This window comes from Nelumbo lutea, chromosome 8 (genome assembly GCF_056320005.1).
Source record: "Nelumbo lutea isolate HS-2025 chromosome 8, American lotus-T2T, whole genome shotgun sequence".
NCBI classification, from domain to species: Eukaryota; Viridiplantae; Streptophyta; class Magnoliopsida; order Proteales; family Nelumbonaceae; genus Nelumbo; species Nelumbo lutea.
Genome location: NC_142691.1, coordinates 7,244,938 through 7,264,449, shown reverse-complemented (window position 1 = coordinate 7,264,449; position 19,512 = coordinate 7,244,938). Strand labels below are relative to the sequence as shown.

Below are 19,512 nucleotides of genomic sequence, written 5' to 3'. Positions count from 1 at the left end.
CCTTAAGACATAGTAAATGTTTGGTTTTACATTTATTGATGGTGCCACATAGGTGACTCGCCAGCAAATGCCTCATTAATTGCATTTGTGTGTATTGAAGTTTGTAAAAATAAACTTTGGTTTCTGTGCGTTTCTCCCATTTCAATAAGTTTCACTTTGGAGTTTCCTGAAGCAGGTTGGTGTTTATTGGCATTTTGCTGATATGGTGCCTAATGGCACCTATGTGTCATAAACGCCCTCATTAAATATGTTTTTCGGTTTTGCAGTCACACAAATACAAAATGTTTACTGAAAAGACGTAAACAGAACCAAGCACCCTCATATTAGTTCATGTAAACTCAGTATAACAATATTCATGACAAGCTTACAAAAAAAAAAAAAAGAAAAACAACATTCATGACGAATGCATGACTGGGCAAACTACTAGCATGTCAATATAGGAAGAGCCCTGTTCACAGCCAAAACTGTTGAACATACACTGCCAAAGATTAGTTTTCTTGTGATAGCTAAGGTTATATGTTGTTACTTAATAAGCATGCATTTCTTATATATTTATACCTTATTTACAATTGATTGTGTTGTAGAATTTGAGTAAAAGATTTATATTTATGAATTATTTTTATCATTTCCAAAGCTTATTCAGATATTTAGACTAAATAAAGTGAATGCTTGCCTCAATTTTGGTGCAGACCATAAAATGTTAAATTCCATTATATAACATTAACTTATATATTTACTCTTCACTTTCACATGCATAATGTTTGAGTGTAATAAATTAAATCCAAATACCATATATCATATATGCTTAGTCCTTAGGTCCCATTTGGTTTTTCAGTAAAAGAAGGGGGGTGGAAGTTGGTCAATGGATTGTGGTTTCCCTTGACCAACAATCCTTGTGTATTTTTTGGTTTCCTTTGCAATTACCCTATGGAATCCATGGTAAGTTTCTTTTACCTATCTTAGGTGGATATAGGTGCGGAGCCAGGGGGACCCAGGGGAGCCATGCCCCCCTTATGGTTCCAAAAATCCCCACTTGCAATACACTGTTCTATGTACATTTTCCCCTCCCCCACTCCCCACCCCAATGGGTTGGCCCCCCCTATGACCATCCATATTTATTTTTCCCTCCAACTCACCTTAGGTTTTTACTCCCAAAAATTTCTTAGCTCCGCCCTTGGGTGGATAAGACAATATTACCCCCTTTTTAATAATGACATTTTACGGTTCTCCATGTAAAATGTAAAATGACTTTTTAAAACGAAAAAGACGATAATTAGATACATGCATATCACATTCTCTTACACTAGTCTCTTATAATTACTTTGAACCTGGTGATGGCATGTTGTGCTGTCGTGAGCATTCAATTTGAGGTAGGTCAAGCAAGTTTCATTTTAAGGGTGTTAACAACTTGAGGGATTGGAAACACTGGCGTGGAGGGTAAGTAGGTGGCCTACACGTGAAACTATATAATCCTTCTGTCCACTTCATTTATTTATTTATTAAATTCCATTAACAATAAATGTTGACAACTGTTAATATTTAACAAATTAGTATTAATCCATGAAGTGGGTTTCTTTTGCTTAAATATTAACATTTAGGGTAAATCCTAAAACCCTAATTGGAGTTTTATATATAGAATTAGATTTTTATCGGGTCCGTCTGATGCCATGGATGAGCTCAATGTGTCCTACTCGTGCAACCGACTGGTCAAAGTAAAGGTCAACCATCAGAAGATCACAACCATTTGGTGCAAAGAAAAAAAGTCGAAGGAAATATATAAATATGATCTATGGGCCGGAAGCATACAGTATTGCAGTGATCCGCTATTTATTCTGGTTAATTTGACTTTTGGCCAAAGAAGCTTACAAAGCATGATAACGATACGATACGATATGTAACGTAATATTAGAGCTTTTAATAATCAAGGAATATGCTATTACTTTTCCTTCCTCCTTCCTGGAATGAGCACAAATCTCCTATAATTATTCAACTTAGTAAAATCCTATTTATATACACTAAATTCATGGAGAGGTCAAAGGTATTTTCAAATCGCTTCTGAAACCAATTTTATGTAGCCAGCCTCATTCATATCAGGCTTTGGCCGTGAAGAAATCTGATATGACTGTAGTTGCATGCAAACACCATGGGCATGCAAATTTGAGGCATCACATTCATAGGTTTTTCATTGGGTAAATTGTGTAAATGAGAAATATCCCCTTGAATTTTTATTTGCGATAATGACCTCTCCCTTCCAAACGTTAAATCAAATTATAGAATGCGTTAAAGTTATCAAAATATCCATCTAAACTTTTCTTCTTTTTTTTTCTTATCCTTTTCTTTTAAACTTTCATTAAGCAAATATCTCCATTTCTCTAAAATCATTTTTACTGTTTTTTTTTAATTCTTGATTCATTTCACTGAATCAAATAAAACCAAATGAAACCATAAATTTATACCTATAAAAAAAGAAATCTCATTTAAATATTGAATGTCACAAAAAATCTATAAGAATCTATTGGAGCAACCAAGATGATTTCAATGTTATATTAAAAAAAAAAACCAATTGAATAATAAATCATTTAAATAAATAACAAAAAGATAATTTATGAATTTAAAAAAAAAATAAACAACTGAATAAAAATCTCTATGAAAGTTAATTGATGGAACTATAATGGAAGAAGGTATTTATGATGTAGTAAAAGTTCAGGAGTTTTTATTGCAAATGAAAATTCAGGGATACCTGTCTGTCACTGCGCGCCATAGACCATAGTACGGTGTAATTTACGCTTTTTTAATTTTAAACGTGGGCGTTTGCGCCATTCACCGGGAGCCGCGTGCGACCGACTACGGTCGCAGCAGCAGCAGATTATGTCTCACTCAAAAATTTGCGTTCTTTATGCTTTTATTTTATCCCTTTGCTTCACAGTTCGCACCTGGAATCTCTCTCTCTCTCGTGCCCTAACCGTCTTTCCTTTTGTCTTTTTTTAGTAAAGCTAATACAACAAACGTCAGGGGAGAGGATGATGATAACTTTACATTATTGCAGTTTCGGTTTGATTGGGAAGTATAAAGTCATCTCGCGATAACTCTAGAAAAGAAGTAGAGAAGAGAATTAATCCCAGAATCCAGATTCCAGAGTGCTTTAGGGACACGGGAGTTGAGTTGATACAGTTTGGTCAAAACTTCAGGGATAGACAAAATTTTCATGCATAGCTGATGATGGCCTGATGCTGAGCCCATCATACATTTTAAAGTTGCATATAGTTGGCTGTGGCTGTCTCTTGCCTCGCCTGGTTGTTTATTTTTTCTTTTTTTAATTTTGTTTGTTGGATGTGGGTCGGATCTGATGGACCCGTGTATGTCTCCATATAAACTTTATCAGAGTGGAGGAAGGAATGGAGAGATCGGTGCAGCCATGTAGGTTGGCGTCCCCTTCCCCGCGTTTGAAAGTTAGAAGTTAGAACCAACCCCAAACGGTTCCCCCTTCACTAAAATTAGGAGAGAGAAAGACAGAAGAGCTGGAAGTTGATTGCCATCTTTGTTTAGATGCTGTTGAGTGTTGACAACTCAGAGCAGATGTGATGCACCGTGAAGTAACTCTTTTCATTCACGTTTTACATCCAATAGTTGTTGTTATTGTTTCTTTTTTGATTTGGTTCTCCTATTTTGGGACTTTCTAGTTCCTACCCAACTGTTGCCTCCAAGTTACCAAATTATAAAAAGGGAGACAGGAAGGGACGACGATCATATTGTAAAGACAAGAGAATCCATACCCAAGTGATCGTGATCGACCCTAGACTCAGAGGCCTCTCTTCCTGCTTTTTTTTTGCTCTTACTGTACATCTCCATTTAATTTAGCCAGTGTGTAAAAAGGTGAATATTCTTTCTTCTTATTCTCTTCTCTACTCTCTAGTACAGAATCAACGGGGGAATATAATTCTCTTTTTTTTCTCCGCTAGTTTTGGTTTAATTTAGAATAGGTTGTAAGAAATTTCTACTCCTGCGTATGTAGATGGGCGACGAGGAAGGCGACAAGGGTATATGATATCTGGTTTTTATATGGTAACAATTAACTATAACTGGAGATTGCTGTCGTGATGATTATGCGATGATGAATGATAAGAGGGGCATAAGTCCTCTGCTTTTGAAATTCGGAGTGGCTTTAGCTCTCTCTTTTGCTGGGCTTCTCTATTCCCATCTCAGAACTAAAAGGATCCGTCCCTCTTCCTCTCCTCCCTCCTCTCCATCTTCAGGTTCCTTATTTTTATGTTTATCCTTTGATATCTATTTATGTCTTTGCTTTTTAGTTTTTTTTTTGGCCCATTACTGATGATGATCCCATAATTTTTTTTTCGTTCAGTTGACGGGAAAAAAGTTAATTCAAGTGGAAAAGCCGGTATGGAGGATGATACTTGTTGCGCTCAAACAACGCTCAGTTCCTGTGATGTTGCTGTTGTTGCATCCCAAAACCATGTAAGGTTCCTTTTCTTTTTACCACCCCTTCGAAATCAATGGCAACACACTCAATTACGTTATTGTTCTTGGAGCAATTAGCTACTGTGAATGGATATAGATTCAATTGTGTTTCTAGATTGTTTCCAATTATGGGTGGTTCTGGTTGCCATACGAGTTTACAGGGAATTTTCTGTGTTCAGCAAGGAATTACTCAATTACATTGAAACGTTATAGGGCGACTTTTACCGGACTTTTGACTATCAACCTTGGTTTTTAGCACAGACCATCTTTAGTAATTTCTCTAAAATAAACCTGAATTATTGGCTGAGACTGTGAATTAAAGTAAGAGATTTAGGTTTCTCTTTTTTCCTTTTTTTTCTTGTCCTTCTACTCAATTTCCAAAAAAACAAGAATCTTGGCCTGATTAAAACAAAGTAATAAAGTTATATTTTCTTTGAACTGATAAAAAAGTTGTGTTTCTTCTTCCTTTTCGTCTGGTTAATACCACCTAGACAGTAGTGAATTGTGACTGCACATATAACTGGTTGATGCAAATCAACTACTAACCATCAGCCCTGTTACAGGAGGCCCAATCTCATCAGAAGATAATATTTGATAATTACACTGTTGACCTCTCTCCAAGCAGTAGACATTCTGGAGATGAAGAGGGACTACTTTTGCCAGGGTTTAACGAGCTTGTGCTCAAGGCGTTTGAGTTACCTGCCACCAATTCTGGTATTTCTCCAAGGAATGATGAAAAGTCAGCTATAACATTTAAAAAAGCAGAAAACAAGGAGGAAACTGAGCATGAGATCATCAACCTGAGAAATATGGTCAGAGTCCTAAGGGAGAGAGAGAAGAACCTTGAGATTCAATTATTGGAGTACCATGGCCTTAAGGAACAAGAGGCTATTGTGATGGAGCTCCAGAATCGGTTAAGGATTAGCAACACAGAGTCCAAGCTTCTCACTCTCAAGATTGAGTCCTTGCAAGCCGATAACAAGAGCCTGGAGGCACAAGTGGCTGATTATGCAAGAGTGATATCTGAGCTTGAATCTGCAAGAGCACAATTAAAGTTGCTGAAAAGGAAGATAAGGTCTGATGCAGAGCAATATAGGGAACAGCTTTACACTCTTAAGCAGAGGGTTGCCAATTTACAAGACCAGGAACAAAATGCCACCCAGATTGATGTTGATATCCAAAAGAAGCTGCAGAGGTTAGAGGATTTAGAGGATGAATTAACAAAGCTCAAGGAAGATAACTCAAGACTATGGTGCGAGAATTCCGAGTTGGCTAGGAAGTTGGAGTCCACTCAAATACTTGCCTCTTCTGTTCTAGAGGATCCAGAGGCAATTAACTCATTCATTATTTGATCTTTGTTGTCAGTTTTCTTGTTTTTTTATTAGTCTTGTATTGATTGAGCTATTTTTTCATTACAGGTTGAAGCATTGCATGAAGATAACCACCGCTTGAGACAGGAAAATGAAGATTTAAAAAATGAGCTTGAGAGACTCCAAACAGGTCGCTATGCAGATGTTGAGGAGTTGGTCTATCTCAGGTGGGTGAATGCTTGCCTGCGATATGAGTTAAGAAATTATCAGCCTCATGGTAAAACAGTAGCAAGGGACCTAAGCAAGACTTTGAGTCCTAAGTCAGAGGAAAAGGTTAAGCAGCTTGTACTTGAATATGCGAATTCGGAGGGGATTCGTGAAAAGAGCATCCCTGTAGACTTTGATGCTGAATATTGGTCATCATCCCAGGTCTCCAATAACACAGAATGTGGTGATTTTGATGATTCTTCCTGTGACATTTCATCTGCCACGAAGACCAACAGTTCATCCAAAAGGAAATTCTTTAGGAAGCTTAAGAATTTAGTACTGGGAAACAGCATGAATAACAGTGAGCAGACTTCCTCGATGGACAGAAATCCTGTCAGTTTTACTGCATCAGGAAGGAGGGAATCTGTCTCCACCACTACATTTGAGGATATGATGGGGACTTATTCTTGTGACACCCTTTCTCCTCACCACGTCTCAAGTATTGTGGCAACCCCTCTTAGAGCAACTGAAACAAGAAATTATGGACAGAGGAATAGAATCCTTCATTCTCAGGGTTCATCAAGGAATTCTTTGGATATTCAAAGGTCAAGGAATTTGTCCCTGGAAGATGCAAGTGAAGTAGAATGTCTACGGAGCAACAGTGATTTAGGATCCTCATGGGGGAACAAGGTTGCTCTGGGTAATGGAAGTGCTTTTGTCTTGGCTCAAGAAGATCAGTTTGTTCATGACCAAGATACGATTGAGAAGTTAGAGTTTATGGAACTTGCTGAAATTTTGAATAGTTCTCATGGGACTCAAACCTCACACCGAAAGGCAGCATCATTCAGTTGTCATTGATGTGCAGTAGAGGCTTCAACCTTTCTCCATCTCTATAGCAGAAGATTGCCTTGAATTTTTTCCCCTTCTCCATTGCCACTGTATTTATTTTAATAGCATTGGATAGTTGGGGAATCCTGGGAGTTACAAAATACACTCACTCAAATCTTCTAGTGTAATGAATCGATAGTACTGAAAGATCACTTCATTGTTCAAATTTACCTAAAACAACCTGGTTTGCAATAAAAGCCAGTCTATCCACTCGACCATGACTGTAGCTCTAAGTTATAGCATTTTCCATTGTAAACTTATGTGATAGAAATCATTCTTATTTAACATTGTTAAGGAACATAACGATGCTACTAAATTCCTTGATCTACATTGTCAGAAAAATTGCACCAACTGATGGTGGCTCAGTTGGTAGGAATGTAGGATCTCTGACTTGTATCGAAGATCTAGGATCAAATCGTGCTGCCACCAGGGTTGGGGGTTAAGGAGATGGGGGATGGGCTACCCCCTGTTGTGTAGCCCCATGAAGCATGCCAAAAAAAAAAGCGATGTTTCTACAAATACATTGGTTGCTATGGTAATAACCAGACAAACATTACCGTCCAGGAATTGTTCTAGCAGTACAGAACTATAGATAACAGTATTAATCCGTTTCCTTCGCAGCCCAAGTTGCTTAATCCGCCTTAGAAACCTTGATTCTTACTAAAATTGCAATTGCAAAGGAGCAAAAAGAGCGGCTTCATTAGCTTAATTTAACAGTAAGCTTTTTGAATTTTTTCAAGCTTCTGTTAATATGCGGTCCATAAGCTCACCACGGCTAAGGTAGCTTTGTTAGCGACGAGATGGAGCTTAGTTAAATGTCGTTGAACGTATTTCCATGTCTAGCTTTTCATAGGAAATGAAGATGAGAAAATCATCATCTAAATTACCAACACTTTCAGTTCAGCCCATAGGAGTCATGATTCGTGAGTATGATTCACCGTTCTAAAAGAAAATGAGAATATCCTCTTTTGGGTACGAATAAGCATTGCTAACAAGCGCTTAAGACATCTTCTTGTTATTAGTGAGTAGCAAGTGATCCGTGAAGTTGAATAGGAATTTGATAAGAGGCTTTAGATATGCGCATTTGGACTGATAAAAAAGTTGTCTGAGCAGTGGGGAGCTAGGAATTTTCTCTTTGAAGTATTGTCCATCTCAAATCCAGTCCAAAAAAATTGGTTTAAAGTTTTTTTTTTTTTTTATTATTATTATTATTATTTCACGTTAATATTAAAAAATATAAATATGATCCCTATTTAACTTCGGGCTGGTTAAGATTGAGGTATCGTCCGATCCTCCAAAATAAACTAAATAAGTCGTTCCAATTGAACCCCAACCTGAAAATCTAATCCAAATAAATTGGATTGACTCAGAAATAACAATGAATTAGGTTAAAGTTGGAATTGATGTTTCAACAAGTCGAATCGGGGGGAGGTATATATATATTTCTTTCTTTCTTTCTTATTGGAAAAAAAAAAAAGTTTGGGGGCCCAAGGTCTAAAGACCCCCTTCCACCCAATAACTTTTGTGTCAGAGGACCATGAAAGAATTTAAGAAAAAAGTCATGAAATATCGTTGAACAATTGTTTTATGGTGTTTTAAGTAAATATGAGATATAAGAAATGAAACAAATGATGATATATAACTAGTATCGACAGTAATTAGTATAATAAAAAATGAAAGAAAGGAAAAACATTCTTACTCGTAAATAGTTTTAATTTACTTTAACAATTATAGTGAAAGATATGTATATATGTAAATATAAAAAAAAAAGATTCTCTTTTTGTTTTTAGGGTCTTCCTTACTCATAAATAGCTTTTTCATTAATTGTTTCTGCTATGTGTAGAGGGATGTTGTGGCCAATCCAAATCGTAATCAAACATTAGGTTTGCGAGGTTCAAAATACTAGGTCAGTATAAGGCCTGGATACACCTTGAAACTGGTCATACTCCAAAACTTCTCATATTTTATGTATTGGTGGAAGTGACCCAGCGATACAATATATATTAACCTGTACATTGCGAAATTTTGATCCTTGGATTTGCCACATGTTCAACCCCACAATCCATATTGAGTATATGGCCCACTTCACAATGTTGTTTTCACAAAACTAATATTAAACAATTAAGGTTTTAATTTTTAATATAAAAATAAGCTTATTTTGTATTGATGAAGGGTAAAATGACCCTCCAATCATGAACTGTCATGTGGTGACCAAGAATCGTCTTACGACACCTCGACAACATCACTCGAACATCCTCAACAGATCAGCTCATGCAGCTTGAACAAGACCTGACCTGGCTGGAAGGTAGACTAATATAACAGGGTCCATGTGACCGGACACGTACGTCCACTAATTGCCATGAGTGTCGAACTACCTCTCTGACCTGGACAACCCACAACCTAGGGGATCATGCTGACTTCAGGACCATTCTGACCTATGTGGCATGTTCTCCTTTATCTGTTCGCACTACTTAACGCCTCCAAAAAGCATGCGGACACGATGCCCTTCTAGTAGCGATAAGCCCAATTTCCTCTGCTTCATGGGGAACCGAATAAGGGCAACCATGGCGCCATGTGGGAGTTCTCCATAAACAACGAGCGGATAAGTCTTATCATCTCCAAACTTGTTGGGCCTGCTACACCAGACCTCATAGGTCTAATATAAGGGCGACCCCTTACCCTCATAAGGTACACTCATTTCTTAACAAACTTACTACATCTGTTTTGATTTTCTTTCACCTAATTCTCTCTACTTTGTCAATTTGGTGCTAACTTGACCGTCCGAGTCCCCTGACATGATTCATCTCCCGGGCTCTCTGATATGTACAAAACTAATTTTCTAGAGTGGGCAGTTTTCAAATGTGGAAATGTGGTTTGTACCTAAAGACTTGAGGAGAGGGACTCGGAGACTCCATTTGAGTTCATACTAAGTGAAAAAAGTGAATTTATTGATATTTCTAATTAACTCGTACAAAATAGTACAACAAAGACAGTTAGGTCATGTTTGGGAGTATTTAAGTTAAAAATAAGTGTTTATTCGAATAATCACTTATTTGCATTTGGCACCTAATATTTTCAAGTGTTTACTTTTTAAAACAAGCACTCATTTTATATTGGGCATTTGGTAGTCTTTTTTTCTAATAAGCACTTAAATAAGCATTTGTAATTATTTTGTTCTTCATTTTCTTTCAAATTTTCAAAATATACCCTTTCAAAGCATTTTTATTAAATTACTTTTATAAAAACACTTTTATGAAAGCACTTTTATGAAAACACTTTTATTTTATTATTTTCATAAAAGTATTTTTATAAAATTCAACTATGGATAATTTTATAAGTGGTATTTTAAAATCCAAGTAGGGATAATTTTGAAAGAAAAAATTGAATGTACTTATACGATAAGCGCTTAAAATAAGCTGGAAATTTGGGCTTAAAAAATAAGCCTTATTTTTAAAATAATCACTTATTTCAGGCTTATTTCCCAAATGCCAATAAGTGCTTAATGGCCCAAATAAGCACTTATTTTGAATAAGCATTTCCAAACATGGCCTTACTCCTTAGTTGAATATATTTTCTCAAGGACATTTTTGCCCTTCTAATTGAGTAGTATCTTCAGAGTTCAAATCAGCTAACCAACACACAATGCCAACCATGCTCCAACCGACCATTGTATTCGTATAAATAAATCGAAAAGTTGTGTGGGAAGGGATTTCAATAACTATCTTCAGGTCTTTTACTTTTTTTTTTGGGGTAAAAGCATGGTTTTTAAAATCAACCTGAAGACCGAACTAGTTAGGGGTCTGGTTATCGGGTTGAATGGTCCGACCATTCGAACCCAACAGTTGGCCCACTTTAACAAAAATATAAAAAAAGAAAAACTGGTTTTTTTGGTCCAACCATTTGGTCCGGTTTGATTTTAAAAACCATGGATAAAAGACTTAAAAATACCTTGAGTTTTCATTAATTGAATTAAATATACCTTGTGGGCTGATCTCGTTGTAATTAAACATAGCTTCCATCAATAAAACATCACATGAATTCATTTAAATTTTCTAAAATGCTATTGTGCCCTTTTAGACAGGAAACAAGAGAAGTGATGTAGAAAAAGAACATGGAGGAAAAAGAAAAGAGAGAGGGGATTGTTTCAACTTTCAAATTGGGTACTCCTTGCCCCAAGAAATGCGTTTTACTCTCTCTCTCTCTCTCTCTCCCCCTCTAAGACAGAGTAACCCATTGAAATGAACAAAATGTCATTTGTTAGCTTTTGGTGTTTTTTATCCATATGCCCATTACTCACATGAATTTGAAAATTTCAGGGAGTATTTTAAAAATTTGAAAGAAAAAAACAGATAAAAGAGTCATAAGATATATATTTAACTCAATTTATGAAAATTGAGGGTATGCTTAAGTCTTTTACCTTTTTTTCACAATATTTTCTTACATTAATTTCTGAAAAACCAAACGCGGCCTAAATTATTTATTTGTTTAATAGTGGCAAATTCGTAATTTACAAAGTAACTGCTTCCCCTCGTGACAGTTATATATGCATCGTCTCTCTCTCTCTCTCTCTCTCAAATAAGCAAAAAGAGTCTAATTTGGCGCTCAAAAAACTTGTCTCGGCATCTCTCTCTCTCTCTACAAACATTAGAGTTTCATACGAGAACAAGAGTAGCAAATATGGCGGCCGCGGAAGCTCATCCGCCTCCTACTCATCTGCAGGTTACTTCGCTTTATGTCGGAGATCTTGACCCCCGAGTGTCTGAAAGGGAGCTCTACGAGGCCTTCACTAGCCTCTCCAGTTCTATTACCTCTATTCACCTTTGCAGGGATTCCTCCGGGAGATCCCTTAGATACGCCTATGTCAACTTCATTTCCCATGATAAAGGTAATCTCGAATTCTTTATTCTCCATCTCTTTCTTGGATGGTCTATCGTTAATATGGTGTTGTTTCTTCTGTTACATTGAGCTCTCGAGCTCTTGTTATTATTTTTTTCGGTCTCTTTGGTTTTGTACGTCTTTGTGGTGAACTGTGCATTATTTATTCTCTCTTTAGATTGCTTCACTCCATCATTCTTCTGGTCTCGTTTTCGTTTCTGCTCCTTTTATGGTGAATTCGGTCTTATTATCATGTTTTGTTAATTTTGTAATGCTCGTCATTTTTAAAAGAAAATCTTGCTGTTGTTTATTAAACTTTTTTTTTTTTTCTTTCTCTATCTTCTATCGCGTTAATGGTGATTTCCCTTCTCTTCTAATCAGCTTCAAAGGCCTTAGATTCTCTAAATCACACATACTTGATTGGGAAACCAGTGCGGATCATGTGGTCGCAGAAAGACCCTCTTCCAAGAAAAAGTGGAGTCGCAAATCTCTTCGTTAAGAACCTCGACCACTCTGTAGACAGTGCTGGCTTGCAGGAGATCTTCAGCAAATTCGGTAATATTCTTTCTTGCAAGGTGGCTGAGGAAAATGGGCAAAGTAAGGGTTTTGGGTTTGTTCAATTTGATTCAGAGGAATCTGCCCTAGCTGCTATCAAGGCTCTTCATGATACTCTACTTCATGGGAAGAAACTGTACGATTTCTTTTCTCCTTTTGTCTTCATGTATAATATCTTAGTTTCCATTATTTATTGGTTATTAATTATTTGAACAACATTGTAGGCTAAGAATTCTCGTTTTCTTTTTCTCTGTTATGTTTACGTTATTCCATTATTTCTTTTCTCTGTTATTGTCTTGAGCCTTTTGTTCAACTTCCCTCCCAGATACGTATCTAAATTTATCAAGAAGAGCGACAGGCAAAACACATGCGAACTCAAATATACAAATCTATATGTGAAGAATCTGGATCACGATTTGACTGAAGATCTTCTTCTTGACAAGTTCTCTGACTTTGGGAAGGTCTGCAATGTTGTGATCATGAAAGATAATCAAGGGAAATCAAAGGGCTTTGGGTTCATAAATTTTGAATCAGCAGAAGATGCTAAAAAGGCTGTGGAGGCCATGAATGGTGCAAAACTAGGTAATGCTACATTTCTTTTAATCTTTTTTATTCACTTATAATTATTTGGATTGTTGATTCATAATAGACTGATTTTTGTATGATCGTTTTAATGCCATTTCCATATGTGAATTAGGATCAAAAACCCTTTATGTAGGAAGGGCTCAAAAGAAGGCTGAACGGGAGAAGATTCTAAAGCATACGTATGAGGAGTTGCAAAATAAACAGACTGACAACATGAAGAATTCAAACGTATGTGTCAAGAATCTTGATGTGTCTGTTGATGATAGCAAGCTTCAAGAACTTTTCAGTAGCTGTGGTAAAATAACTTCAGCAAGAGTGATGCACTATGACGATGGGAGGAGCAAGGGGTTTGGCTTTGTAAGCTTCTCCACTCCTAAGGAAGCAAAGAAGGCTTTGGATACACTTAATGGTAAGCTTAAATTTCTTTGTTTCTCTTGCTGATAATATAAATGCAACCATTTCTTAGTTGTTAAGTCTGAATCTTTAATTCTTTATCTGTGCAGGAAAAATGTTTGAAGGGAGGTCACTCTATGTTACCATGGTTCAATGCAAGGAAAACCATCGTACTTCATCTGCATCGCACCTTCAATTTGCCCAACATCCTTCTGGATTTTTGCCCTCTTCTGTCTCTAATTTTGCTCCTGAATTACTTCCAACCCTTCATGGTGTCTCCTACAAAATACCACATCAGCCGATTATGTATCAACAAATTGGTATGAATATGGCTGCTCTGTTTCCCCCTAAAGAACAGTACTACGGAACAATGCTTCCCACGTCGGTAAGGATTATCTAATTGGTATATTTCCAAACAATTACTAACAATTACTTTGTATTTAACAATCTGTTTTTCTTTCAATCGTTTACATGAACCAATTAAATGCATTTCTCAGTTTCAGTGCAAGCAAACACAGCAGAGGCAAACCATGGGCCCATCAATTCTTCATGGTCCATATGATCCTTATTTGCTTTCTGGCATTCAACCCATTACTACACTGCAAGGGATTCAGAAACAACCTGTAACTTAATTTCTCTTCAATTTTATTGTCAACCTGTCCTGTACCCATGTTCCGCAAATGTCATCTGTTGCTGCATTCCATTGTTTACATTCTGATGCACTTCTTAATTATCACTTTACCTTTTCCTTTTGCGAACGGTGAAGGCTCCTGCAACTACAAATATCCCTTATGAAGAGCTGAAACATGGGGCTTCTGAGAATCAGAAACCGCACTTGTTTGAGAAAGTGAGGAAGAAAAGCAACTTCCGTGTAGAAACAGTATTCGAAGAAAAACGGAAGATAAAAAGTCTGGTTGATGCTACTGATCCTTGGAACCACAAACAGGTTATTGGGAATTCTGTTCGCCCTCATGTTTAAAACACTTGTGCACTTCACAAATATAGTAATTTTTAGAACGGAATCCTTCACTTAAGAATTCCGCCTTCACAGCAAATTAACTGAAGAGAGGGTTCTCTCTCTCTCTCTCTCTCTCTCTCTCTCTCTCTCTGTGTGTGTACAAAAAGCAGTGTCGGGCAATTAGTCGGCCTGATTTCTCAAGGCCAAAAGTTAATAATTGGCACCAGGAAGGAGGAAAGCACTAACAGTACTGGACTTAATTACTTTGATCTTGTTAAATTACTGGACTCGATGGAATTTCTGTGCAGGCTGATAAAGGAGTTCGAATGCTGAAGCAGGGAAATGCTCGGGTTGGTTTGGGCTGTAGTGGAGCTTTGCAAGATACCACCTCATCACGGTGCTGACCTAAGGTCAGAAGTGACATACCGAATTCCACCCTCTACTGTTGTATTCCGATTGTCAGCGACTTCTGGCGACTTTGCTGTTTCCATTTTGACTCGTTCGTTTTGGTTTATTATTTTGTCTGAAGGGGACGGATACCATTGTTCAGTTACGTTACAGTATCAAATGTATCATCATATCCCAAGTAGAATTCTTTTTTCATCTTTAATTCCACTGTTATTACGATATTTCCACATCTTTAATTCCAAAAAGACGATAACAGACAATAGCAGATTTTCATCTTTAATTCCAAAAAGACAATAACAGATTTTCATAAAAAAGAAAGAAAGAGACAAACAGATATAAAGATATTTCCACATCTTTCTTCATACAAATTAAAGACATTCACACCCAGCTAGCAGACTAGAAAAAAGAAAAGGAAAGCAGTACACTAAGAAATAATATAATCAATTTAGGACTTGGGTTATCCGATAAGTGAGATGCCTTGGAGAACCAACGCATCTGCGAGAACCTGATTGGCAGCCTCAGATGGGTGGACGCTGTCCCAGAACACGTACTGGGTGGCATTGGGGCATGTCCCCGGTGACTTGGGATTGCACAAAAACGATGTCGTCTCTATGATTCCTGTTCCACAGCAACCTTTCCTTGTCTCGAAAAATCCTGTTCATACACCCCCAACACAAGGATCAACAGCAGCGGATCATCATGACCCGCCATTATTTATTGAGTGCCACCTAATTAACACATAATGCTACCAACCATCGAATTCAATTCATTTATATATTTATTGCATTTCTAGTAGGTGGTGCACAAGAAAAATAACAAGGGTTGGCATATGTAATGGTTGTATGTATGATATAATAATGGACATTAATTATAGTCACCATCAAGCTATTCATATTTCATACATAGGGGAGGTCAAGCCTAGTTAATGCACATGTACGTTATCTAACTTAGAGCTCAGTCTAATTTCCTGGGTGAATCAACATAAACATAGTTTAAGTGGTGATTTGTTTACAGATAGGTGAAGAGTGGTTGAAATGTGTGCTTTTCTAAATTAAATTCCCTAGCTGCATTTCAGAAAAGGTCTGAACGGAAATAGTGAATGTCCGGCTTCCCCCCTCCCCCCCTGCCAGAGTGGTGGTTCAGATCAGTTATACGTACTATCGGAACGATGACCAGACTGTTCAGAGTAGAACTGATATCAAATTTACATAACCTGTTTAATTAAATTAGTAACAGATAATTAAGACCAGAGGCAGGCAGCAGTTAGACATAGAAGCATTAATTAGTACCATATTTAGAAGGAGATCGAATGACATCATATAAAGGCTTGTAAATGTCGAAGACGGCAATTTTGAGGTCAGAGTGTTCCTTCTTAAGCTGTGTCATGGCTGCATTAATCTTCTTATTGAAGCCAAGGGCATTCGTATTGATCTTCGTGACACACCCATTGTTTCCAAACCCAAACAAAGTGATCGCAGCTGGAAGGCAGCCCAACGGAGGGAGTGAAGTCACGCCAATTCTTCTAGCTCCCAACCCATACAAGTTCTGTTCGTCACACAAAAACAACCCAATAACACATCCATCTAATAATTCAAAATATTACAGTATGCCAATATGCATGTCAAGTCAGAAGTAACCCATAAGGCCATAACTCTCTCTTTCTCTCTCTCTCTCTCTCTCAAATGTCAAATACACACACACACACAGTTATCACCAATAGAAAGAGAAAACAAAAACCTTTATGAAGCTGGAGAAGATGCCGACAAGGTACGATGCGTACTCATCGGGAGTATAAACTTTGTTAACGTAGGGATTGACGTAGTAATTCTGAAGAAAGTCACTGGGACCGGCGCTCACTAGGTACAGTGCGTCCTTGGTTATGGACGCCACTTTTCCGATACCAGCCACCTTGGTTAGCTTCCTCCGGTATTCCTTGAAATACTCCAATTGTTGTGACAATGGGATCACGTGCTGCTCGCCACAATCATAATCATTAACAGCTTAACCAACCAACGAAAAAAAGAAAACAGGATCCAAAAAAAACCGGTTTTTGTCGTGTAGATTGGAGCAGAATGGGCATGAATCTTACACTTAACAAAGCGGTTTTGTCATCGTAGCCGGATCCAGCGGAGGCAAAGTTTGCTCCAATTAGAAGGTTCTTCCCGGACGCCTGGGGGCTAAGATAGGCTGGAGGGTACGTGGTGAAGCCCAGAGTCTCAGCTGCAGCAATCAAAAGTTCGAAAAGAAAAGGATAACTTAGCTTCTTAGAGAGATATATAGCAGGATATCTATGAATTATGAAACATCGATCATAGAGGTTGATAATGAACACTCAGTCCCAATGCATATTATTACCACATTGACTCTTCAATCAACAAAAAAATCTGTTTGTTGCATAATAGAGGACGATGGGTTGGTATGATTTTTGAGATACAAATACAACCCACCATTTATGAGATGATCCACTGATTGAAGAGCCTGGAGAGAGAGAGAGAGAGAGAGAGAGAGAGAGAGAGAGGTTCGCATAATTAATCACCAGTGATGTCAGTGGCTAGTTTTCCATTGCAGAACCTTCCAGTGGGTTTACGGTTGATGAAATCTCTGCCATAGGGAGGGTAATTAGCTTTGAAGAAGGTTGTAATATAGTCATTGTTGCCCACATCCACTGACGAATCACCGAACGTGATGATAGCCGGAACAAGTGTGGTGGATCCTTGTCCATACACACCGATGACGAGTACCGATGATAAGATCAACAAGACTGGAACCTGGGTTCCACCAAGGTAGAGACCCATCTTCTCTTGAAGCGGGTGCTGCGGCTGAAATTCACACCCTAGAGAAGAATACTTCTTCCGCTTGAACAAAGAATTTATAATAACGAGAGAACTCACAATGGAATTGTGTTGTCAAGCATCATTCAAAGCATACGACATACAGAGAAATATATATGTATATAGATAAGTTTGGATGATTCTATTTTCAGTCTATAGTCCAATTAGTTCAGACTCCGCGGACTTATCTATAGACTAACATATAATGTGAGCTTTCTCCCACTCTAACCATAAAAGCGGAACATTATTTCGCACGGGCGTGGCTTTACCGTGGTAGTTGGGAAGTTGTGGATGGTGAGAACCACGAGAAACTGCAAGTGCATATTAATTGAAGTCATGGTGCATAATTGTTTTTTATAAGTTTCCTATTTCAGTGTCTTAAGGAAGTCTCTCCTAACCACAACACATTCATCCATCCACATATATGAAACATCGGTTGTGCTCTCTTCACTGATTTTAACGCGCGGCTGGATGAGGATGGCTAGCAATGTATTGTGGTCAGCAGATCTGAATTCGTCTCATCTCGGATTTGAAGCTCATCTTCATCCAAGATTTATATATTCCCTATACAACTAGGATTTAGAAGTTTTAGAATTTCTGTATTTTCTTTTGGATTAGGAGTTGGTTTTTAGAAAGTTTTGAGGAGCAACAACTCCAATGGAACTTGTATATATATCATAAGATATCAATGGAAAGGGACTATTTTGGGGGCTTCCAAAAGTTTTCTCGTCGTTCCAAGCCGCTTTAATCGATCTTCGATCGACACCTGGAAATGGAACGACTGATCTGAGCTGCCCTCCCATTCCAACACTCCATTTTGCGACAGCAGCGTTCGAGGATGCCATAAACGGCTGATTGAGTTGACTTCAAGGATCATAGAGAATAACTCCATTTTGCCACAGCAATGCTCAAATCCAACAATTTTATAGAGAGGTAAGAGCTTGTCGTACGCCTTCAGGGAGAAGGAAGAGCTGAACAAGAAGGAGATCGGGTTTGACTCGGAATTGGTGGGCTCGCTTGTTCTGATTTCTTCATGAGCCTCATTAGGATCGTCCATCTAGACGTGTTTCTTGCTCAGACGAATCTTGTTGATCGGTCACCATGGCTGCCAACACCGAGATGAACGGTGAGAGCTCGAGGCGTGAGGTAGCTGCCAATGCAGCCGTGACTGACGGAGACAGGACCGGACTGAATGGGCTTGATGACGAGCAATGGCAGACTCTTGTAAGCATGCTTAATGCTTATAAAACCAGGACTAAAGAAAAACTCTCTGGAAAGAATTACTCCACTGAATGGATTGTTGACTCTAGGGCATCGCATCACATGACAGGGAATTTAAATGTGCTCGTCGACACCTATTATGTTGCACATTGTCCTGTTAGATTACCCAATGGTGCGCACACCGAGGCCATGAAAGAAGGCACTGTTGAACTTGGAAATAATTTTAAATTGTTGTACGTATTATATGTCCCAAAACTCAATTGTAATTTATTGTTAGTAGGTCAGTTACTTCGTGACACAGATTATATTGTGACCTTTACTAATAAGTTGTGTGATACATGACCGCATCTCGAGGACTCTGATTGGTGCGGGTGAACAGCTTGATGGGGTCTATGTCTTCAAGGGTGTGGCGCCGGTTCGAGCTTACAAGACAGATGGAATTGGTTCATGCGATTTGTGGCATCGGAGATTGGGACACCCTTCTTATCAAACGGTTAGCTTACTTCTTAATATCAGTAATAGTAAGAACAAAACCTCTGATGTTTGTTTGAAGGCAAAACAAAGTAGAGATGTTTTTATTCAAAACAGCAATAAGGTGACTGATTGTTTTGCATTAATTCATTGCAACTTATTGGGTGCTTATAGAGTACCTACATCTTGTGGTGCGGTATATTTTCTGACAAGTGTTGATGATTATTCTCAAGCGATTTGGATTTATTTGCTGGCTGAAAAAAGTGAAGTTGGTAGAACACTTAAAAATTTTTTTGTCATGATTGAACGATAATTTAATAAGAAGGTTAAGGTG

At 37.9% G+C, this 19,512-nt stretch overlaps 3 protein-coding genes across 4 annotated transcripts; 2 read left to right on the top strand and 1 right to left on the bottom strand.

The window, feature by feature from the left end:
* Positions 1 to 3,150: 3,150 nt before the first annotated feature.
* On the top strand, positions 3,151 to 7,102 carry LOC148842459 (protein CHUP1, chloroplastic-like). 2 transcript variants are annotated; one of them, XM_088957728.1, is made up of 5 exons: positions 3,151 to 3,873; positions 4,013 to 4,253; positions 4,361 to 4,473; positions 5,040 to 5,804; positions 5,895 to 7,102. In XM_088957728.1, exons 2-5 carry the CDS (start codon positions 4,109 to 4,111, stop codon positions 6,849 to 6,851), a joined length of 1,980 nt encoding a protein of 659 aa, XP_088813854.1. In that variant the 5' UTR covers positions 3,151 to 3,873; positions 4,013 to 4,108; the 3' UTR covers positions 6,852 to 7,102. The 2 variants fall into 2 exon arrangements, with proteins under 2 accessions (XP_088813854.1, XP_088813855.1); XM_088957729.1 differs by lacking the exon at positions 3,151 to 3,873 and having other exon boundaries at positions 3,973 to 4,253.
* A 4,356-nt stretch (positions 7,103 to 11,458) lies between these two features.
* Positions 11,459 to 14,874, top strand: LOC148842458 (polyadenylate-binding protein 6-like). The gene is made up of 8 exons (XM_088957725.1): positions 11,459 to 11,766; positions 12,138 to 12,447; positions 12,637 to 12,893; positions 13,009 to 13,305; positions 13,400 to 13,674; positions 13,787 to 13,912; positions 14,056 to 14,235; positions 14,556 to 14,874. Exons 1-8 carry the CDS (start codon positions 11,559 to 11,561, stop codon positions 14,649 to 14,651), a joined length of 1,749 nt encoding a protein of 582 aa, XP_088813851.1. The 5' UTR covers positions 11,459 to 11,558; the 3' UTR covers positions 14,652 to 14,874.
* A 31-nt stretch (positions 14,875 to 14,905) lies between these two features.
* Positions 14,906 to 17,698, bottom strand: LOC148842457 (GDSL esterase/lipase APG-like). The gene is made up of 5 exons (XM_088957726.1): positions 17,192 to 17,698; positions 16,745 to 16,875; positions 16,393 to 16,626; positions 15,945 to 16,200; positions 14,906 to 15,309 (listed from the first exon to the last, which is right to left on the bottom strand). Exons 1-5 carry the CDS (start codon positions 17,448 to 17,450, stop codon positions 15,113 to 15,115), a joined length of 1,077 nt encoding a protein of 358 aa, XP_088813852.1. The 5' UTR covers positions 17,451 to 17,698; the 3' UTR covers positions 14,906 to 15,112.
* Positions 17,699 to 19,512: the final 1,814 nt, after the last annotated feature.